Genomic DNA, 23,780 nt, shown 5'->3' with positions numbered 1-23,780 from the left:
TGAGTCATTTTATTGTTTTGTTATGTTTTTTATATTATTATTTTTAAATATTACTCTTTTTTTTTCAGTTTTATTTTGTTCTATTTTATTATTTTCCGGTTAGCGATTTTAGTGCTTAAACTTAAAGTAATTGAACTTAAACCTATTTCAGTTAATTGCCATTGCAAAATTTCTAACATTAGTTTGTTTTCATCTAAAGGTGAGTAGATCTTCTGGTTAAGTTTTTTTTTATAAATTAATATTTAGTTTATTTCCAGTATTTAGTTTATTTCCAGTTAGTAATTTTCGTGCTTTAACTTTTAGTTTACAATTCAACATTTCTATTGTTTGTTTGAAATTTTTTCCTCTAATATTTAACTGTATTTCAATTATTAAAATTTTGACAAATTTAGTTGACGACAAACAAGATTAGGTTGCTTTAGGGTGAAAAAAAAGTGCCACTTTTCTCATTGGAAATGGGATTAAATAAAATGGAGGTTTACTTAACACTTACTCAGCCGTTTTCATACAACACTTGCTGAACAGAAATTATACAGTAACAAATTGCATAACGGGCTTCAGATGTCACTGGGGTTAAACTGTAACTTTGTGGCCCCCGTCTCATCTCAGCATGTAATTGGTCAGTCCCAGCACGAATATATCAAGTTTCAACCTCCTCTGGACTTTTGGTCAACCAGCTGTGGGTAAATACTCTGTGCCTCCTCTTAGCAGACCCCTTTCTAAAGCTGTGGCCGCCTCCACCACTACACATACATTGACCATGGCCACTTTCGATGACATCTTAGAGGAGGCCGGCGCATTTGGTCGGTACCAAATGCGAATTTTTCTCATTTTCAGTTTGGTCTCCGTACCGTTTTCTTTTGTCTACGTGGGGATTGTGTTCCAGGGCTTCACCCCGGAGCATTGGTGCCGTGACCCGGGCGTCAGTGAGATCCGGGAGAGATGCGGCTGGAGCCTTCAAGACGCACGCAGGGCCACTGTACCCCAGATGAACGGCTCTGCAGGGGTGGCGTACAGTCAGTGTAAGAGGTTCGACATGGACTGGAACGCCACCGGTCTCGACTGCGACAATCCAGAAAGTGACTTTGTCCAGGCCCAGCTCTCTGCCACGACGGACTGTTCAGACGGCTGGGAGTACGATTATAATGGAAGACAGTCGTTTGTCACTGAGGTGAACACAAAACAAGACTTTCTTTTGGTGGTAATTGTGTGAATGAATAGAACCAAATGTCTTATGAGACCTGTGTTGCAGTTTGATCTAGTGTGTGCAGACGCCTGGTATGCTGACATGTTCCAAGCCACGCTCAGTGTTGGGTTCTTAGTGGGCAGCATTGCAATTGGATACATGGCAGACAAGTATGACAGACACTTTTTATCTTCTTCTTTTTTTTTTTACCATGACATGGGTCTTTCTTTTTTTTCTAGAAATAAATATCTAAAGCTCCTTAAACTAGATACATTTCCTTGATAAGCAACATAATTGAGCTGCATAGGATATTAAGACTTGTTTCATAGCTTTTATCTTGAAAATAGCCAAGGTGTGTTTTGTCTTTCTGCACTGGCAGATTCTTTTACTTGGTTTTAGCTTGTTTATATTTAAAAATGTGCGGGGGGGGGGGGGGGGGGAATCTGTCAGTGGAAAATGCACTAGTTTCAAGACTCAACATTCTCTGAAAACAAGTCTTAAAGGGATATTTCACCGCTGGAAATTTGAATGTGTATTTAAATTGGGTCATTTATGTAGTAGAAATGTGAAATTATTTTAGAAGTTGGTGCCTTCTAGACTGAGAAAAGCCAGAAAATTTATTTTTTGCTCATGTGGATGAAAGACAACAATTCCCAGAATCAGAGGTGGGAGTAAGTCACACATGTGCAAGTCACAAGCAAGTCTCAAGTCTTAACCTTCAAGTCTCAAGCAAGTCCGAGTCAATTTTGTGAAAAGCAAGTCAAGTCAAGTCAAGTCACTGCTTTATGTCAAGCAAGTCAAGTCAAGTCGTAGCTTGGGTCACAAGTCACTGGCAAGTCATACAAACGTTTGATGATTTCACTGAATTTATATATTAAAATAAGTTAAAACTACATAAGCTGTGGACTATGGTTTTATTTGCAACATTTTTTTTTAAATATGCATTTCCACATACAGCTGAGTGGTTACTACAATAAAAAAATAAAATAAAATAAAATAAAATTTCAAACTACATAGCCTAAAATGTAAATGTAACTGAAATTAGGCCAACATTAAAGCATGAAAAATAAATATGCCTCAAACATTGCAGAAGACCATTAAAAGGTATTAAACAATTCACAATTCAAGTATAATGGTTCCTATGCCACCAAATGGCATTCTTCAAACTGGCATCCCCTTTATGGAACATGAACACATCCCAACAAGTTAGATCTTTCCTTTTTAACAAAAGAATAACAAGAAAAAAACAGTAATAATTGAATTGACCCAAAACTTACACCTGTCAATCAGGTGGACACAAAACTTACACCTGTCAATCAGGTGGATTGACTATTGTACATTATTAATCTGTGTGAGTGAGTGATTTATTAATATTTGTGAATGAATGTGTGTGCATGTGTATGTGTGAAAAGTGTATTGTTTGCATGTCCATGGTTGTGTGTGTGTGTGTGTGTGTGTGTGTGTGTGTGTGTGTGTGTGTGTGTGTGTGTGTGTGTGTGTGTGTGTGAGTGTGAGAGAGAGAGAGGTGATTTGATTGAGTGTGATTGATTCATTAATATTTGTGAGTGAATGTGTGTGCGTGTGTATGAGTGAAGAGTGTATTGTTTGTTTGCATGTGTGCATGGTTGTGCTTGCAAGTTTGAATTTTAGTTTTGTGTATTTGTGTATGCATGGTTCAGTTTGAAAGTCTGTATGTTTTTTTTCTTTGTGTGTAGGTGTCTTTTTACAATCTTTTAGTGGTATTAACTAGCGATTTCTTTTTACTTACTCTATGCCCTATATACTAGCGTTATAAGCTAAACAGTTTTTAGAGATAAAACTCTTTACATTCGATTATCATGAAAACAAATCCCAGAGCACATTAGACTACCAATGCATTATTAATTATTATTAAATTACAGTTAATTTTTTTTTATATTTCTTTTAACATTCAAGTCAACCCTGGGATAGCAGACTATATTGGTAGCATATAACTAGACAGTACAAAGGGATGCATGCAGGTAAGAAAAACTGGAATAGGCCTATGGCATATTTTAACATATTTTAACCCGATTTTCATTTTCATTTTCAAGAAAATATTTTTTCTCTGTGCTTTTGTATGTAAGGGATTATTCAGATCATTAAAAAAATCATTAATCCAAGGCACTCGATATTATTAAAAATATATAGAAAGCCTTTATTTCATCATGGCTTTAATATTTTAAAATCAGGTGACAAGTACTTGCACAACTATGCGTTGTGGCTAATGAGCCTTTGTCAGGGTGTGTGACCAAAGCCCCTTTCACACAGAGATTCCGGAAAATACACGGATAAAGTGACCCAAGATTTGACCCGGGTTCGTTTGATTTAGGTTCATTCACACTGCCAGTCTGGCAGTGCCAGTGATTTCCCGGAATCAGAGATTGCGTTCACACACAACCCCTAAAGACATGTAATGTCTTAGCAGCATCTTAAGTTTGCTTATGAGCTGCGATCTCTCGATCTCGATCTCGATCTCTCTCTCTCTCTCTCTCTCTCTCTCTCTCTCTCTCTCTCTCTCTCTCTCTCTCTCTCTCTCTCTCTCTCTCTCTCTCTCTCTCTCTCTCTCTCTCTCTCTCTCTCTCTCTCTCTCTCTCTCTCTCTCTCTCTCTCTGCTTGTGCATTTTTTTTCTTTCTTTCTCTGATTCGATCATAAACTTGCGCATTACGTACCGTTTCACAGCTGGCGAACGATCCCGCGCTTCAGGGTCATCACTACGACACTGCATTATTACGGTTTTTGTTCACACAGCGCGCGTTCCTGCTGTGTCACGTGATTGTTGCGGTGCGTTCAAATACAGATATTTATTTTTAAAAAGACAAGTTATTTCGAGTCATTTACCTCAAGTCCGAGTCAAGTCTCAAGTCATGAATATCAAGTCAAAGTCAAGTCAAGTCTTTTATTAATATTTGTCAAGCAAGTCTCAAGTCCTAAAATTTGCGACTTAAGTCTGACTCGAGTCAAGTCATATGACTCGAGTCCCCCATCTCTGCCCAGAATGCACTTGCTTCGCTGCCCTCCCAAGCCACGCCTACCGGTTACAGAGGGCAGTATCGGAAGAAATTATACAACTAGGCTACTAGTTGACTCGAAACTGAAAAGACGGTGTTTTATCGTGAGATCCCACCCTCTATGGGCGGGTTGAAAACATGCGGAACTAACTCCTACTAGTGGCTGTAGTCTCTCGCCTCTGGCCAAAAAAGCCTCTGATGACGCAAAATGACATAAAACCTCAGAGTTTTTTTTTCCAGACACACAATACAGAAATCTCTCATCTCAGGTAGACATGAGGGAGGGAAGCACGGTCACTCCCAAGAGGCGAAACTCAATAGAACGCTCCATAGCAACAGTTGCCCCTATGATGCGACGGCGCGGCCACCATTATGGACTGAAAACTGAAGGAAAACGCCGAAAAATAATGGGAGTCAATGGCACTGAACCAACTTAACATAACAAAAACTTAACATAACTTATTTTTTTCTGGCTGTCATATCTAAATATGAAAACAATTTAAAATACATTAATGAGGATGACCGACGTTAAATGACAGAAAATGTTACTTCTATGTGTTGGTTATGCATGGCCTAATTACCCTTAGGAAAATAGTATTTTGGGACAAAATAATTACTAAATAATGACAAAAATATTACTATAGAAGTACTATAAGACTACTATAGAAATACTATAGCGGCTCTAGGATATTATAGAGGTATTACAGAACATAACATACTTCTGTGATGTTCTGTAATACCTCTATAATATTTTAAAGCTGCTATAGTATTTCTATAGTAGTCTTATCGTACTTCTATAGTATGTCCCAAATTACTATAGTATTCCTATAAGATTACTATAATATTTTGTCCCAAAATACTATAAGATTCCTATAGTACTTTTTCGTAAGGGTATGTCCCCCACCGAATCGGCTTCATTAGCCTACCACTTACGGTTTGCAAAGATACAATTATAAAATTACTGCAAACCTTTAATCTATCAATATTTATGTTCTATTATGCATTTTCCTTGTTATATGAATAACAGAAATTCATGAAATAATATATAGGCAGACACACAGTAATAAGATATTTATTCAAATGTTGATTTTGAAATTAGTGAACATCACCATTTATATGATTTGGAAAAATAAATAAATAAAATTATAAATGAACATTTCTAAAGACAGTTAATCTTTTACATAGAATATCACAAAAATATTAACAACTTGTTTTTTCAACATCTTCAGTGAAAGTGCACACAGGTGAACTTTTCAATGGCAAGAACAAAAACAATCTGTGAATGTCCTATTACAGGCGGAAAGGTACAAAAAAGATGTGCAATCTAGCAAGTGCACACATGAACTATAAACAGTACTAAAATGGAAGTGGTGCCATAAGATCTCAGAAATTAATCAGACACCACCATCTATACACGGGTTTCTTGTATACAAACAATACCGGATGCGCGCGCATCCAGGAGGCAAAAAAAAACGCTATCTGTTATGCCGAGTTCTGTAATAAAAGAATAAAAGGACATTGTAATTAACGTAGATTTCGCATTGTTTGTAATTTTTTGTTGACTCAATAATAAACTGCAATTTCAGAGTTGGATCTGTTTGTTTGTGTTTCATATTAATATAACATTATGTAAAAAGTCCAACTGTTTACGAATCAAAATCCGGACATACTGTGATGCATGTATGAATTATCATGTTAGACTAAGTTAGTAATGTAATAGTCAATGTTAGCAGTGCAGCATCTAGAGCCCGAATTTGCTTTTATATAAGTTAACCTTGTTTACGTTACTTTACGACCTGCAACATTTCATGACTGCACACATATAACGTTACTTATAATAAAATATGTCACAAAAATAAGAAGCAGCAAAACTGTTTTCAACATTGATAATTATCAGAAATGTTTCTTGACCATCAAATCATCATATTAGAATGATTTGTGAAGGATCATGTGACACTGAAGACTGGAGTAGGCCTAATGATGCTGAAAATTCAGCTTTGATAAATTACACGTTTTCCTTTTGAATGCATTTTAAAATGTATGTTCCAATAATATTTCATAATATTCCTGTTTTACATATTTTTTTAGCACAAGAGACTGCTTTCAAAAACATAAAAATCTTACCAACCCCAAACTTTTGAACAGTAGTGTATACATGGATTTCGAATAAAATAAATTATAATTATATATATCAGGCCATACAATTGCTGGCCACTTGTCATCCACAATCCAAAGATCGTCATGTATTGCGTAGGGATCCGGCAAGATCTCACCATTGCTGAGAGTAAGTTTTTTAATATTATCGCCACGTACATGTGTGAAGTCATGAAATGTTGCAGGTCGTAAAGTAGGTAACGTAAACAAGGTTAACTTATATAAAAGCAAATTCGGGCTCTATAGATGCTGCACTGCTAACATTGGCTGTTACATTACTAACTTAGTCTAACATGATAATTAGCATTTTGACTTAGCGACAACACCACCACTATGCTACTAGCCTACCCTAAACCCTTTAACGTTACTCTGGTACGAAGGCCGCGGGTCTTTTCTGCCTCCTGGTTGCGTGCGCATGCAGTGATGACGTCGCCGAGAAATCCATGTATTGTGTGTACATTTGTGTATGAGAAGTTTTTTTTTGTTTTTTTTCTTGTGAGAGAAGAGGCATTGACATAGAATGGACGCATTAGTCAAAAAGATGTGTAATCAAGCAAATGCACACATGAACAAAAAACAACTTTGTGTGGCGTGCAAACTGGCGCTAACAATTTCAGCAGCTTTCAGTCCATAATGGCCGACGCGCCCCCGCAGCGCCATCTACAGACTGTTACCCATAACACAACAGAGTTTCGCCTCTTGGGCTTCTATACTCTTTGATACTACCGGGTTTCTACTGATACAAAGCCTAATACTAATCGGTGAAGTATCCCTTTTAGCCAGGGGTACACTTAACAACTGTAAGGCCGATTATGAATGTAATTTGATACTTACGAAAACCTGCCGACAGTCGTGTTCACTTCACAGTCGGTGTTTAAAATCTAACAGTCTGTGAGTGTGTTCAGTTCAGTCTTAAAATGTTTCAGCTAGTCGTTAAGTGTGTCCCCGGCTTAGGGGCCGTTCACACAGCATTTTTCCATTCCAATGCTACTTTTCCATTGTTTTTCTATGTAAACACGCGCTAGACTGACGTGTATAACCGTTGCACTGGTGTCTCGCGTATGACACTGCGTTAAAATCAGTTTTAACAAGACACTGCACAAGACACAAGCACAGCGGTTACACAAGTCCATCTAGCGCGTTTTTACATAGAAAAACAATGGGAAAGTATGCATTGGAATGGAAAAATACGGCCCCTAAAGGCGGCCGCACACCGGACGCGCAGCTCAGCGCCGCGACGCGCCACGTCTAGGACAACTGTCACCTGAAAATCCGATAACATCAGCAATTTTCTGATTTCTGTAAATAAATATAAAACTAAATGTATATTGCAGCACAGGGTGAAGTCCGTTTATACATTAACTACGATTTGAGACACACATGAAGAGTTCAGATGCAAAAACCTCTAAATGCCATCTGAAATTTTCATCTAGAATGATCATTTTTATCAAGCTCGTATATTTAAGTTCAATAATTTCACTTAAATGGCAATTAATAGGTCATTTTCATTGCCATTTAAGTGAAATTACTGAACTTAAATATACGAGCTTCATAAAAATGATCATTCTAGGAGGAAATTTCAGATGGCATTTAGAGGTTTTTGCATCTGAACTCTTCACATGTACATTTTATATAAAACTATGTAAATGGCGCTCTGTGGCTCAGGATTTTGAACACGTCCTGAGCCGCCGCGGACAGACGCCGAAAGGCGCCGCCGGTGTGTGTACTCTCATAGAGAATAGTGTGTTCGAATTTAAAAGACGTGGCGCTGCGCGTCCGGTGTGCGACCCCCTTGACCCCTCATTTACACTGCACACATCTGCGGCGCATTACGGCTGCGACACGGCTACCGGAGTTGATCGCGCCCATTCTAGTCAATGCTTGTGTTTACACCGGCCGCGACGCGGCGCGTTTCAGAAGCTTCCCAGAAACGGCTCTCCGCGCCGCTTCGCTAAATATAGGCGCCTAGTCTATTTTTGACGGACGCGCGTCCAAGTCGCACCGGAAATACAAAATAAAAGTAAAAAAACACTGTCAATTTCAAAATTAACACCATGTGCAGACTCTCGATTGTATTGCACACCAATATATCCTTGGTAGAAACCATAGACTGTAAGGTAGAAACCCCCAAAATCAAGAAAAATCACGTCGGACAGGCAAATCACGTGGTCTCGCGCATCCAGTCGCTCCGCTTCTGAAATGCTCCTGGTGTGAGTTGGCACCGCGTCGAGGACGGAATAAAACCTTGTCGCAGACGTGACCCCTCATTTACACAGCACACGTGTGCGGTGCATTGCGTCTGCGACAAGGTTTTATTCCGTCCTCCACGCCGTGCCAACTCACACCAGAAGCATTTCAGTAGCGGAGCGACTGGATGCGCGAGACCACGTGATTTGCCTGTCCGACGTGGTTTTTCTTGATTTTTGGGTTTCTCCCATACAGTCTATGGTTTCTACCAAGGATATTGGTGTGTAATACGTTTGGGAGTTTGCACATGGTGTTTATTTTGAATTTGACAATGTTTTTTTTACTTTTAGTTTGTATTTCCGGTGCGACTTTGACGCGCGTCCGTCAAAAATAGACTAGGCGCCTATATATAGCGAAGCGGCGCGGAGAGCCGCTTCTGGGAAGCTTCTGAAACGCGCCGCGTCGCGGCCGGTGTAAACACAAGCATTGACTAGAATGGGCGCGATCAGCTCCGGTAGCCGTGTCGCAGCCGTAATGCGCCGCAGAGGTGTGCAGTGTGACCCCTCATTTACACTGCATACGTGTGCGGTGCATTACGTCTGCGCCAAGGTTTTTTTCCGTCCTCCACGCGGTGCCAACTCACACCAGGAGCATTTCAGAAGCAGAGCGACTGGATGCGCGAGACCACGTGATTTGCCTGTCCGACGTGGTTTTTCTTGATTTTGGGATTTCTACCATACAGTCTATGGTTTCTACCAAGGATATTGGTGTGTGATACGTTTGGGAGTTTGCACAGGGTGTTTATTTTGAATTTGACAATGTTTTTTTTACTTTTATTTTGTATTCCCGGTGCGACTTGGACGCGCGTCCGTCAAAAATAGACCTGGCGCCTATATTTAGCGAAGCGGCGCGGAGAGCCGCTTCTGGGAAGCTTCTGAAACGCGCCGCGTCGCGGCCGGTGTAAACACAAGCATTGACTAGAATGGGCGCGATCAACTCCGGTAGCCGTGTCGCAGCCGTAATGCGTCGCAGACGTGTTCAGTGTAAATGAGGGGTAACGCACCGCACACGTGTGCAGTGTAAATGAGGGGTAAGGCATACACCAATGACGCAAAGATGTAGTTCTAAAAATCGTTCTAAAAGAATAGCAGAATCTGCACCACGATTTTTATTTATTTTTCTCCAGCTGATGAACGATAAAACATTTACAGCCAATCAGGATCCATTCTGAGTGTGAGCATTGTGAATGGGCCTTGGTATGCTGTGTTGATTCTCAAGTAAATGTATCATGTTTCTAGGGGGATTTTTTTTCATGTTTTAGAGGAAAATAAAACATCTTTTAAAAAAAATTATTTAATGCAATCATACATGTTTCGATCAGTAAATTAATACTTTTATTCTGCAACATAGATTATATTGATCAAAAGTGACATTAAAGACATTGATAATATCACAACAAATATTTGAAATAAATGCTGTTCTTTTGAACTTTCTATTCATTAAAGAATCCTGCAAAAAACAATTGTCTCACAGTTCCACAAAAATATTATAATAAAATAATGATATCAAGCAGCGCAGCATTTATAATAATAAGAAATGTTTCTTGAGGGGTTAGCTAATATGCTGATTTAGCATATTAGAATGATTTCTGCTGAAGGATAATGTGACACTGAAGACTGGAGTAACTGTAGCGTTGCCATCACAGGAATAAATACATTAAAACAATTATTTTTAAAGAATTACAAATAAATGCAGCCTTGGTGAGCTTTAGAGACTTGTCTCACCAACCCCAAACGTTTGAACGGCAGAGTAAATGTCATCAAGCAGTAGGCTATAGCCTATACAAAATAAAAAACAAATTATTATTATTTTGCCATGTCAACATGAATGTTTCAGTAACCATCCAATTGTGAATTGTGTGTCCGTTTTCTTTCAGATATGGCAGAATGAAGAGTTTCCTGATGACCAACTTCTTCATCTCAGTAACAGGGATTCTGGTGGCCACGTCTCCGAATTACATCGCCCTGCTGGTGTTCCGAGTTCTCTTTGGCTTCGGAGTGAAGGGCGGCTGGATGGTTGGATACGTGCTAAGTAGCCTAACTAAACATTTTTCACTTATTTAATCACACTTAAATGAAATGCGTTTCTGTGTGCAGCTAATTGTACTTTCATAGTTATGGTCTAAGAATGATCGGGTCAGTCAGTCCAGCTGCAGTGTTCTTGATTGAAATGTTTACCACATTATTTGGATTCTTGATATCCTCATTTTTCCTGGCTGCAGTCACGGAGCTGGTTGGGGTGGACTACAGGAGAACGGTGGGAGTAACCTATCAGATGTTCTTCAGCCTGGGCATTCTCGTCCTTCCTCTCTTAGCTTACCTCATACCAAACTGGCGCTGGCTGCAAGTGGTCTTCACCGTACCTTACATCTTCTTCCTGACTTACTATTGGTAAGGGCCTGTGCATTCTGCAATACAGGTGGAGTCTTCGGAAGGCTGCACTTTGAGTTTTCCAGATTTATTAACTTGTTTGTGTGCAAATTTGTATTGAAATATTGTGTCCTTTTATAATCTTCACCAACCCACCTATATAAAACTTGAAAGAATATAGATACAGATTAAATATAAACTATGATACAAGCACTGTTGTATTTTACCCAGTACTTTGTAGCACATGTATATCGTCAAGATACACTACCATTCAAAAGTTTGGAGTCAGCAAGGACTCATTAAATTGATCAAAAGCGACAGTGAAGACATTTATAATTTGATTTATGTTTTAAATAAACGCTGTTCTTTTGGTTTTCACAAAAATATTAGGCAGCACAACATTGAAAATAAGAATAAATGTTTCTTGAGCTGCAAATTAGCATATTAGAATGATTTCTGAAGGTGACACTGAAGAGTAATGATGCTGAAAATTCAGCTTTGACATCATAGAAATGAATTACATTTTTAAATAAATTCAAATGGAAAGCAGTCATTTTAAATTGTAATAATATTTCAAAATATTACTGTTTTTACTGTAATGTAAATGCAGCCTTGGTGAGCTTAAGAAACTTCTTTCTAAAATATTTTTTAAAAATCTTACCAACCCAAACTTTCTATTTCTATTTGACGTGCATTTTCATCTGAAAATTAATTTTTTGAGCATTTGGTTCAAATGCAAATTTCCAAACGATGTGCTCTTTAACAGATGAACATAATACTGTAACATTTTAACATTATTATTATTATTCTCTCCAAACTGTAATGACATGGCTGGTTTCTGGATGAACGTAAAGAACAATCTTAAGCAGGGTTTTCATTTAGGATACTGTATACGTGTAGTTAAATATTTTTGTGTTACACTATGTTAGATAGGTGTAGCCATGTTGCATTATTTAAATATACTTTTTCAGGTTTATCCCCGAATCACCAAGATGGCTCCTCAGCCAAAACAAGAGAACCGAAGCACTGGAGATCACAAAAATGATAGCCAAGGAGAACAAGAAAACACTGTCCAAGAAAATTGAGGTACAAAATATGCACATAGATGAGGAGCATACATTTAATACCAAATGCCCAAATGTCTCTTAAATGCCCAAATTCATCCATCAGACACTGTCAGGTGAAAACACAGAGTCTGTCTCAACTGCTTCTTTCATGGATCTGTTCAAGACTTCCAAATTGAGAAGATACACGTTCATCCTTAGTTTCAACTGGTACGTCAGATCCTAAACACCACATTAAATGCATTAGGGCGAACATTTATCTGTAACCTCATGTTGTAGGTTCACCAGTGCTGTGGTTTACCAGGGTCTTATTATGAGGCTGGGAATCCTCGGAGGAAACGTGTATGTGGACTTCCTCATATCGGGAATCGTGGAATTGCCAGCAGCTTTCCTCATCCTTCTCACTATTGAGCGGATCGGACGGCGGCTTCCTTTTGCAGCTGCGAATATCGTGGCAGGAGCGGCTTGCTTAATCACAGCATTCATCCCGGACAGTGAGATACCATTTGTGGTTGTAATTAAAGTTGACTGAAAAAGGGCGATACATGTATGCTTACTTTAAATTGTGTATCTTCTACAGGTATGTTCTGGTTAAAAAGCGCTGTTGCTTGTGTTGGAAGGCTGGGCATCACTATGGCTTTTGAAATGGTAGTGTTTGTGAATACTGAACTGTATCCCACTGTTATCAGGTGAGTTATATTGCAGAGGGACCGCATTTATCTTTCATTATGCATTGCATGTAGTATATAACATGTGAATAATTAGTATATCATTTCTAGAATTTTGTTTGTGGTCAATAATGCTACTGTATATGACGTTGTTTGATGCAGAAATCTGGGTGTATCGGTCTGTTCCACACTGTGTGACATTGGAGGGATTGTAGCACCCTTCCTGCTCTACAGGCTCTCTGTCATCTGGCTAGAACTACCTCTTATCATTTTCGGTACAAAAACAGATGTTATGTTTATTTCACATACAATCAGACTGAGTTGTTTGTGTTGTTAGGTAGAGCACTGAATGTAAGTAATTACAAGATGCAGGAAAATTACATCCTGACTGCTGAATGGCTGCTGAATGGCTGCTGAATGGCTGCTGAATGACTGCTGAATGACTGCTGAATGGCTGCTGAATGACTGCTGAATGGCTGCTGAATGACTGCTGAATGGCTGCTGAATGACTGCTGAATGGCTGCTGATTGGCTGATTGCACCACAAGAACACACACCGTCCCAAACACTTCACTAGAAACTATTGAGGAGAGACGTTGAAGGGACAGTTCACCCAAAAATGAACATTTTTCATAATTTACTCCCACTCAAGTTGTTTTAAACATGGATGAGTTTCTTTGTTCTGCTGAACACAAAAGAAGAGATTTTGAAGAATGTTGGTAACCAAAGAGTTGCAGGTCCACATTGATTTCCATAGTTTGGAAAAAAAATAAGTTGGACCAGAAACTGTTTGGTCACCAACATTCTTCAAAATGTCTTCTTTTGTGTTCAACAGGATTAGAACAACTTGAGAAGGACAACTTAAAAAAAAAATGGTTTAACTATCCCTTCAAAGGCAGCAGTCAATTTCAGGCTTTTAACAGACCTAAAAAAAAATATATATATATATATATATATATATATATATATATATATATATATATATATATATATATATATATATATATATATATAGGGCGCTAACAAAACATACTATTACAAATCTATATATGTGTGTGTGTATATATGTATAAATTATATATTAATGTATAGATATACACCTTATTTATTTATTATTTTTGCCCACTGCACGGTGTAGTTCTACAACCAGGGGCTAGTAGGTTCATGTTAACCAGACAAACTTTGACCCTCTCGGACCAACATTTCCTCATTGGATGTTCCAGTCAAATGTTTTGTTTATTACAAAGCAAGTAAGGTATTATCGCAGAACCCAGGCCCGCTTGGAATGCTACACAGAAACTCTATTAAAAGGGTTTTCCGTTGGTCATATCTTAGCATGACTTTCACTGGTGCCCCCTCAAAATAAATGCATGACACCCCTGGCCATAGTAAAGTGATGTTGAGCATGTTCCAGCTCCAGTGTCAGGTTGGTGAAGTCAATGTTCACTCTCACAGGTGCTCTTGCGTTTGTGGCCGGTGGACTGGTTCTTCTGTTACCTGAAACCAAAGGTGTGCCTCTTCCAGAAACCATTGATGACATTGAATGTCCAAAGAGGTGAGGTTTTACTCGCTGCACATATTCACCATGGTAACATTTGTCACCTTGAACCTTTCTTCACAAATGTGAACTGTACATGCAGAAACAAAGAAAACCATCTGAAAGGTCAACAGCTAGAGAATTTGCTGCCCTCTGATCTGACGTCGAACAAAGAAGTTACAGCAGTCTGAATACTGCAACCTCCTTAACTTGACTATTATGTGATGCTGCTTATCCCTTCTCCTTTGAGGATTTCATCTAAATTATACAATCTGAAAACCATTTCTCATTAATCAATAAGTTTTGTCATTCCAAAAGTTAATGAACTATTAAAATATGAATTTGATTTAGTAATCAAGCTGAGAAAGTTAGAAAATATGTAGCAATCTAATCAAAGGACCAATGATTTTCCGCAGCTATGTAATTATTTAATTATTGTTCCCAAACTAATGATTTGTCATTGACTGTAGTTAATATATATATATATATATATATATAAGAAATGTAAAATTAGAACAATAACTAAATATATGTATATATATATGTATATGTGTGTGTGTATATATATATATACTGTATATATATATATGTGTGTGTGTGTATATATATGTGTATATATATATATATGTGTGTGTGTATGTGTATATATATATATATATATATATATATGTGTGTGTGTGTGTGTGTGTGTATATATATATACTGTATATATATATATGTGTGTGTGTGTGTATATATATGTGTATATATATATATGTGTGTGTGTGTGTATATATATATATATATATATATATATATATATATATGTGTGTGTGTGTGTGTGTGTGTGTGTGTGTGTATATACTGTATATATGTGTGTATATATATATATAGTTATTGTTCTAATTTTACATTTCTTTAAATGCATGTTTTTGACAAAGATAAAATAACTCCCAATAAAAATATCTGTATATATTTTTTTTTTCGAAATGTTTATTATTCATGATAATAGTAAATTGTACTTATTTTTTCTGTCACTTACTAGGGTTTTGACATTTTAGAGCACTGTTACTGTAAAAGCAAAACTGTTTGTATTGTGGAGCACAAATAAAGAGACTTTCTTCAAAGATGTTTACTATCGCTTTAATGTAGGAAATTATATCTTTTTTTAAATCTGATTACATTTTTGATTCTTTGAAGAGTTCTGTAATAAAACATGTTCACTGGGGACTGCCTCAAATTGGAACACATCCGGCTTGTGCATATAACCATACAGACTGAAAGTGGGCTTGACAGTTTGTAAAACTGAACATCTTAACAGGGTCTGTTACTTAAACTTTAAAACGGCTTATGCATCAATAACATTTAATTTCATTATTTTACCATTAGTTAACTTAAATTCCGCTGCACATCATTCGACTAATCCGACTAATTCTCAGTTTTCTTTCATACTGCGTTCTATCCAGTCGACAAACTTGGAGACGCGGGTATACACTCCAGGTTTCATGGCAATAGCACAGCCAAGACCCCATGATGTCACTCCCTGAAGGACGAAGGTGTTCTGTGCGTAGCAGACAAGAGGCCCACCGCTGTCACCCTGTATAAGTGTGAGGAACACGTCACAATTTAATCTGTTATTCACTTAAAATCTTTCCCTTTGTTGTAGGTCTCAAATTTCATTTGTGAAAGAAAGTTATAAGAGATAATGATTATAGTAAAATATTGAATTTTGGGGTGAACCATTCCTTTAAATGCACAATTCAGATTTATTTGTATAGCGCTTTTCACCATACATATCGTTTCAAAGCAACTTCACAGAAAATGTATGTTTTTACTTTACAATTAAGAGTGATCTGTTTATCAGGTGACTGTGTCAAAGTAATGTCCATATTGCAGAAATTACAGTTCTAAGACAATACATATCATGCAGTTAGCTAACATAATTTTTTTATTTAAGCAAAAACAAGGAGCAAGGTAAAATAATGATTACATGTTGTGATAAAAATTATAACATGCATGGAAAATCAGTGGTTCTGTACCAAACCTCAAGCATGCCACACAAATAGTGCTCCCCACATGAAGTACTTAAACCCTAATATTGCAATAGTGGGATGTTATATGTTGCTACTAAGCTAATGATTATATGTAAGTATTTAGTCATTTTCTTAATTGGATAAAACTATTTTCTAACAGTATATTTCGATGTTGAATAAATGTATTCTTAAGGTTGCTTAATCAGTGACAAATACTTGCAATGCTTCCTTCAAGGCATTTGTACATGGCTATGTCTGTTTGTATTCATAAGGTACGTCCCAATTTGTGTACTTGTGCACTATTCTATGACGTTTTTAAGTATAAACAGTGCAAGTAGTGTGTTCACACTGAAAATTCCAAAAAGAAAAAGTGCACTTTAAATACCCGGATGATGCACTAAATGAATGGAAAGAAACTAAGTGTGGAATGTTATTGGACACTTCATTCACTCAACTGTCGCAACTTTAATAACATAGTGGAGTGGGAGGGGCATCAGACTCCGATGTTGAGTGACAAAATAACCTTATAAAATTAATATACTAGTACAGAGTGCAAAAGTACATAGTGTATACTGTAAGTGCATATTGTATATTTTGTCATTTGGGACACAACTACACTGTAAAAAAAGTTGCTGCCTTAAATTTTTAAGTAGCTACAATCAACTTGGATGTTTAAGTCATTTCAACTTAAATTACATTAAACTGACTTAAAGGATGAGTTGAATCTAGTATAACGTATAAAAAAAAGTTGAAAATTGCTAAACTTGATGAGTTAAAGCAATGTAAAAACATGTGCTCTCCTAACTTATTGATCATATAATTTTTTTCAGTGTATAATTATTGCTAAAAGTGGTTCCTAGGTAGGCAGCTTACTAGGGTTTAAATCAGAGAGGTGACTGAACCTAAACAGTGCAAGCTCCCTTACCTGACAACTGTCAGTTCCACCTTCTATGTTTCCTGCACACATCTCATGCTCCTTCACGCGGCCACTCAAAAAAGATGCACGGTTGCAGACTTTGTTCTCAATTACAGGGAAACCGGTTTCTTTCAGGATACCTTCTCCACCAGTTCCTAGGAAACAGAAGGTCTTGAAGCTATGAACACTGTGAAATCTTTAATCAATAATCAATCATCTTTATCGAGTAAAACAGTGAAGAGATTTGATAAAGAATCCATTTCGCTATACCTACTTGTTAAAGTTACCTACCCTCTGTCTCCCCCCAGCCTGTTACATAGCATTCAGTATTGCTTGGTACAATGTAGTCCTTTTCAGGCAGGCACGCAGGCAATACCTTATCGTTTATTAATGCAGGCCTAAAATCAGACAAAATTAGTTTTCCTCCGTAATGTAATTTATAAATAAAATGAGGTTACAGTTTCAAAATCCAGAACTGCATTTAACGCAACAAAGACATTAAATAATAACGAGAAGTATTGTGCCACTAGTGTAACCAAATCGAATTGCAAAGATAGTGACTGTTTTCAATAAGGATTCCTCAACACTCTCCATCTTCCATTACTCCAATCTACAGACAATCCCATCTAAAACTCATGAATCAACTGTTAAATCACTTAATCATTCTTTTATCTGTATATTAAACTGGGATATAAGACAAAGTATAAACAAATGAAACATTAAACACTTCACCAGATTCAGAGTGTTGTTTCAGTTGCAATGGCAACAGTTGCACACAGAATACTCTAACCTGTCCAACTTGAGAAGAGCGATGTCAGTTCCAGCTGGCCCCTTAATAATCTTCGAAACCTCTCGCTCCTGTTTGGATGGTTCATTTGCACGTTCTGTGTGGACTCCAAGGAAGATCTTGTAGGCAGATGGACTCGCAGACCTGCATAGTGGTACGTACACATTTAACCATTTGCTGTATAAAGACCCCATTGAAGAGTTGTGTGGGTTTTTTTCCTTGTCTCTTTAGGCTTTGAGGTCATCTGTATATGCTGGAGTACTTGGTTGTCAACTCCATTTCAGGGAGTCCACAGACAATTAAAATGTACAGTGTTGTGAATGGCCAGTAGTGGAGTGAGAACCACTAGCACAGTGGTTCCACTTCTAAACATTGGCAACATTTTCAACCCTTTATTTGCATTTTTGTCTCCTCAAACAATAAAAATTAAAAAAGTCACTTACCTCTCTAGACAGTGAGCTGCAGTTAGAACCCATTGTGCATCAATTAGCGTTCCACCACAAAAATGAATTTTGCTTCTGGCATGACAGAATATGGCAGTTAATAACTACAATTCATCTGAGCCTGGAAATGAGTACAGAGGCAGAGGAGGGTTGTTTGTTGGTATACCTGGTCCGAAGACTGATCTGCCAAGGCCAGGAGTGGGGTTTGGAAATACATCCCCCAACGATCCGCCCAAAGCACCGCTTGGGTTTCGTTGCTGGTTGTCCACATTTCAGGCCATCTGATTAGAAAGGAATATGCATGTCATGTATCTTATATAGCAAGGATATTTGATCGCCTGGAAAAACAACAATTAGCATTTGGTAATTTCCTTGCCATTGGAGTCAAGCATTTCCAAGAGGAATATTAAGAACAGTTACCACAGTCTGGGATCTGACAGTAATCCCACTTCTTATCTCGATCCGTTGTATAGCACCAAGGTCCGTTCACGTCACTGTCTGGGTTTCTGCATTGCTAATTGTGTAATCAAGTAAAAAATGTGTTAAAAAGTCCGGAATTGCCTTGAAAAAAAATACTTGAAATTCTACATAGACCTACATTTGACTCTAGACCCTTGTCTGGATGCGTTTCAGGGGTAAAACTGGCATGCTGATGGGGGGTCATAGAACGCCATGCTTGGCAGGTCACTCCCATAATAGTAGTGGATGTGGGACCCCGGTAACTTGCTCCGTTACCAACCTTACAATCTTGTAAAAAGAAACAAAGCACATTGTAACTCACTTCCTCCCTTAGTCAATACTATATTTCCCCAGATATTTGATACAATCTGTTAGCTTGTAGGTGGATTAACCTATTTCCTGAGAAGTAGGTGGAAAAAAAGTTGGAGAAGCTGCAGCCACTGATGAATTGGTAGGAGGCTCCCGTGAGCTGGGCTTTTCTTCGCACCGCTCGATGTTGCAATACTCCCACCGAACTGTGGGATCTGTGGTGTAGCACCAGGGGGCTCGGTCACCATCTGGATTCCTGCACAGGTTCCTCCTCAGATCTCTGCATGATGGGTGAAATCATGGCAGGAGCCAGAGGGGAAATCAGTGGAGTCAAAAGTTGCAACAGTTCAAGATATAGTTCAGTGTAGTGTCTTACGCTTTAGGGAATTTCTGAGGTGTTTTGGAATGTTTATGAGGTTCCATGGATGTCCAGAACTGGCATTTCTTTCCACTGATGGTCTCTGACATGGCACCACGGTAGGAGGTTCCATCACCTTCATAACATCCTTCACCCTCAGGGATCACCGGCTCCTCTGAGAATAAAATATTTATGTTATACATGGATCTTTCACCAGTTCTAGGGACATATATGAAGTAACATACAAAGAAAGGACACTATAATCTACATTTAATGTTATATGGTTTGTAATAGCTCCTTCAAAACCGACCAGGTCTAGGTTGATCTCCACAACTAGGCACACTGCAGTACTCCCAGCGGGTCTCTGGATCTGTGGTGTAACACCATGGACTTCTTTCATTATCCGGGTTTCTGCAGTAGCTCCCATCAAGGCCTCTGGGATGGAAACAAACTTTAGTTGCATTCCCTGTGCAGTCACTATTCTGTATGTTTTTGGCATACCGGGGCAAGTAAAATTTCATAGCTTTGCCCTACAGAATAATTCAGACTTTGAAGAAGTCCGTCTCCTTCGTTCTTCTAGTTCAACTGTGTCAAACCCTGCTCCTGGAGGGCCCTGTCCTGCAGAGTTTAACTCCAACACTTTTGCCTGGACGTTTCTAGTAATCCTGAAGACCTTTATTAGCTGGTTCATGTTTGCTAAATGGGGTTTCAGCTCCGGAAAGGGCCTTGTCCTGCAGAGTTTGAACCCTGATCAAACACTTGCCTGTAATTTTCAAGTAATCTTGAACACCTTGATTAACTGCTCAGCACAAAGGTGGTCCTCCATGTGTAGGATTTGACACCCTTGGGAAATTAATCAAAACCTGAATGTCTCTCAAAACCAGTTCATCAAATCCATCATGTGGATGCTTACTTGCATGGGTAGTTCTCTGGAGTTCTGGAATGCTTTTGGGGACTTTGGGAAGCCCAGTCCTGGCAAATTTTTCCTGAGACTGTCACAGCAATCGTGCCCCTGTAGGAGCTACCTTCTCCACTTGTACAATTAAGCTCTGGTACAATTGTGGGTGGTTCAGTTGCTACAAGAAAACGGTGACCAGTTAATGATTGACTAATCATTTGACACACAACTTTGTATTACAGATTGACAAGAACATTGCTTACCACATCGTGGAATGGCGCAGGATTCCCAACGTTTGGATGGACTGGTGGTAAAGCACCAGGGCCTTGGCTCTCCATCAGGGTTCCTGCAATAGTTCTCTTCCAAGTACTTATCAGGAAGACTGCAAAAGACAGACCATAGTCAAAAAATGCACAAAATTGACCATATCTCATTTGTGCTATAAATGATAATGTCTCACGCTGAAGGGATGTAACCGTGGTTGTGGGGTTTTTGAGAGTCCCAACGTTGGCAGGTAAATCCACTCACAGTAGTGGAGATCTTGCCTCTGTAGTTTTCTCCACTGCACTGTATACATTCCTCTGGAGATATTAAAGAGCAGATTCAAGGGGCAAATTCCAAATTTTTGCACTCTTGTACATTGCTTCAAAAGGTTGATCCAAATGAAAGTGAGCAACTGAATCCCTTCACGAAAGTCTTTTCCACAAGGCCGTTATTGAAACGTGCACGGACGCCTCAAGCAACTAATCTTCTCTTTTATGAATACATGATTCTGGGTGGCACATCTTCTTGATTTATTTTAACACCTAGGCTAATTATCATTGTTGTGATGTTCCCAGGGATTTAAATCCAGTTTTATCAAATGCTGCACAAAGAGACTGTATACAAGTTGAAATACTGTAAATATGGATTTAAGAATGTTCAGAATATAGATGGATAAAGGATAAAGTGGTAGTGACACAGCTAATGCCCTGCTCACTTCATAAGTGCACTTCATAATTAGGTTCATGCATGAGATTCACACATCAGTATGTAAGCCCACAAGATTTAGCAGTTACTTTGCTAAATACCTGTGCAGTCTTGGATATCGCAGTTCTCCCATCGTTTCTGTGGATCTGTAGTGTAGCACCAGGGACCCCCCTTGTCTCCATCCGGGTTTCGACAAAAGTTGGACTCCAAGTCAGCTTTTGGATGTGTCTTTGGCGTTATGCTGTAGAAAGTTACTATTGAGGTTAATTAGCTGGCTTAACCACTAGCTTCTGTATTTCCTAAAGCTGTTTTCTCTTTTACAGCATAACGATTGAAAAATTCAAATTAAGAATTACTTTGGCACATGGGGGAAAATTCCTTCCCATCGCTGACATGTTTTTCCTGATTTTGTCTTGGATTTTGTCCCTCTGTAGTCCGTGCCAATGCCATTCACGCATTCCAGTAAGTACTCTGTATAACGGAATTCAATGCATTCATTAACATACTTAAAAACACATTAATTGTAGCTAGTACAAGCTTGTACACTCATTTAATTTGATGTTGATACAGTACTGATGATGATGTATTAAGTGGAGTGGTCTTCAAAAGTTATGTAGTTTATGATACAAAAATGGGACTCATGTCTTTTCTGACATAAGAGAAAGATCGTAAATGCTAATACTGAAATGTGACAAAATAAGTGCTTTAGTTAAGATGGCAAAAGAAACTGGCTTTTTAGATCAGAGGTAGGGCAAAATCTTTTGATGTCAATGTACTGTATGGTGAAACAAGCTCTACACTACAATATTTTGGCCCAGTGTTTGTTCCATGCGATAGCCAAGGGTTTGCCCAGTAAATTACACTTCTGCTGTTTATGCATTTCAACAATGGTCCATTTTTATAATCTACCTATGTTGGGTCAATCATTTTCTACATTGATGGTCTTATGTAGTTTGTGACAATTTTTAAATGTTTGATTTTAATGACTTTTTATGATAATACTATTCACTACATGATTTTAAATGTAAAATCTGGGTCTTAATGCAAAACCAGTTGAGAACCATTGACCTTAAGTATGCTTGTTAAGACAACATCCATCAGGTGTATTTTGAGCGATCCAAAACTGAAACATTTCTCATTGTTTAACCTAGACAGTACTTGATACATTTGCGTTTTAAGGAGAAATCCCTCATTGGACGATAGATTTTCAGATAATCTTCCTTACTTTGTTTACTGACATGGACCAAACTAAACTTTGATAAATCTAGATTAAATATTAACTCGGACTGACTTTTGAAGAAGAAAAAAAACAACAAGAAAAAGCGTAACCATAATTATAATTCAAAATGTACTTAAGAGTAATGCATGCTGAAGATAATTCATAACATCATCTGCTATTAAACTTTCAAATCTGTAAAGTGGTCAAATAGATTGGACTATAAAATCTTACCCTTTTTCTCATAGAGAACAGCACTCATTCTTCGCAGTATCTGATCAGTTTTTGAGTTGGCAGGTAATGTTACACAATCCTGATCTTTTTCGATGTACAAAAATGACCTGCAACGCACATATATACCCAGTATTTTAACATAATAGAGCAGAATAAAGCATTTGTCATTGCTTGTTAACATCAGATCAGTCTACACTAGTGCAACACAATATATTTTGAGAGTTATATTATGGTCTGACTTGCACCTGCATGTAAAGGAAGTCTCTTTGTCGCACTTCGAGGCACATTCTTCCACTGTTTTCACAGTGTACAGAACTTTAGGCAATTTCACTATCCAGGCCCCATCCGTTTTAACATATGCTTCCAGAATATCTGTAAAATGTAAAAAAGGGTGTCAAAAAGAGAAAGTTACGCTTCTAATCATAAACGCATGATTACCGATGTTGATGAAGTAAGACGAATGGGTTCTGTGGACTGTGCTATCTAGATTCAGTGAAACCAACAAAGCAAAATTATCCTGAACAAGAGCCCATGTAAGCCCTTACCAACTTTACTACAGACTATTTCTAAAAATATTAGATTTACTTGCCTGTGCTTTCGGTCTGGGCCCCTTGGAAATCTAAAGGTACCATGAGTTGTTAATGATATACAGATAAATGAATGCTATTAGTTATAGATTTTACTCAGTTCATTTTATTTTTGTTCATTTATAGATTGCAGAAATAGCTTAATAATTAAGGCACTGTGAATAAATATCTGTTGGCTTACCTGTAAAAAGGAATAGACTAAGTAAAAGAACAGCTTTGTGAACCTTCATGTTGGAGCATTGACAGGCAGGGACTTTGAGAGGTTTTCAATCTTTTAAGCATATCAGTACAACAAACATCATAGGGCCGTCACTCATCAGTCAATCATTGTCCTAACA

At 38.0% G+C, this 23,780-nt stretch overlaps 2 protein-coding genes and 1 long non-coding RNA gene across 3 annotated transcripts in view; 1 reads left to right on the top strand and 2 right to left on the bottom strand.

Moving 5' to 3' along the window:
- The window catches only part of LOC309481633, a 54,543-nt gene extending 48,921 nt beyond the window's left edge, over nt 1–5,622 (bottom strand). The window contains exon 1 of the long non-coding RNA XR_014200069.1: nt 4,210–5,622. This is a non-coding gene — a long non-coding RNA (uncharacterized lncRNA). The remainder of the gene's footprint in view (nt 1–4,209) is intronic.
- Nucleotides 673–15,360, top strand: slc22a2 (solute carrier family 22 member 2). Its single transcript, XM_082146613.1, has 11 exons — nt 673–1,171; nt 1,253–1,356; nt 10,494–10,648; nt 10,839–11,007; nt 11,958–12,072; nt 12,157–12,260; nt 12,330–12,544; nt 12,631–12,739; nt 12,881–12,993; nt 14,173–14,272; nt 14,358–15,360. Exons 1-11 carry the CDS (start codon nt 761–763, stop codon nt 14,443–14,445), a joined length of 1,683 nt encoding a protein of 560 aa, XP_082002739.1. The 5' UTR covers nt 673–760; the 3' UTR covers nt 14,446–15,360.
- plg (plasminogen) lies at nt 15,361–23,753 on the bottom strand. Its single transcript, XM_082146607.1, has 20 exons — nt 23,624–23,753; nt 23,445–23,474; nt 23,101–23,227; nt 22,856–22,962; nt 21,762–21,876; nt 21,507–21,646; nt 20,897–21,017; nt 20,700–20,818; nt 20,452–20,614; nt 19,849–19,973; nt 19,557–19,713; nt 19,264–19,460; nt 19,011–19,159; nt 18,833–18,926; nt 18,579–18,693; nt 18,413–18,487; nt 17,973–18,113; nt 17,474–17,580; nt 17,192–17,337; nt 15,361–15,830 (listed from the first exon to the last, which is right to left on the bottom strand). Exons 1-20 carry the CDS (start codon nt 23,670–23,672, stop codon nt 15,669–15,671), a joined length of 2,439 nt encoding a protein of 812 aa, XP_082002733.1. The 5' UTR covers nt 23,673–23,753; the 3' UTR covers nt 15,361–15,668.
- Nucleotides 23,754–23,780: the final 27 nt, after the last annotated feature.

The sequence above is a fragment of the Leuciscus leuciscus genome (assembly GCF_965113295.1).
Source record: "Leuciscus leuciscus genome assembly, chromosome: 19".
Taxonomy (NCBI): domain Eukaryota; kingdom Metazoa; phylum Chordata; class Actinopteri; order Cypriniformes; family Leuciscidae; genus Leuciscus; species Leuciscus leuciscus.
Note: the sequence above shows the minus strand (reverse complement) of the source record. Positions and strands in the feature narration are given on the sequence as shown.

Bases quoted from the DNA above. Each gene is read 5' to 3' on its own strand.
- slc22a2 (XM_082146613.1), top strand. From the start codon at position 761: ATGGCCACTTTCGATGACATCTTAGAGGAGGCCGGCGCATTTGGTCGG. The intron at 1,357-10,493 runs GTATGACAGACA...GTTTTCTTTCAG, and splicing joins ATTGGATACATGGCAGACAA to ATATGGCAGAATGAAGAGTT. The intron at 12,740-12,880 runs GTGAGTTATATT...TGTTTGATGCAG, and splicing joins CTGTATCCCACTGTTATCAG to AAATCTGGGTGTATCGGTCT.
- plg (XM_082146607.1), bottom strand. From the start codon at position 23,672: ATGAAGGTTCACAAAGCTGTTCTTTTACTTAGTCTATTCCTTTTTACA. The intron at 23,475-23,623 runs GTAAGCCAACAG...TGGTACCTTTAG, and splicing joins TAGTCTATTCCTTTTTACAG to ATTTCCAAGGGGCCCAGACC. The intron at 18,114-18,412 runs GTAAGTGACTTT...ACCACTATGCAG, and splicing joins GCAGCTCACTGTCTAGAGAG to GTCTGCGAGTCCATCTGCCT.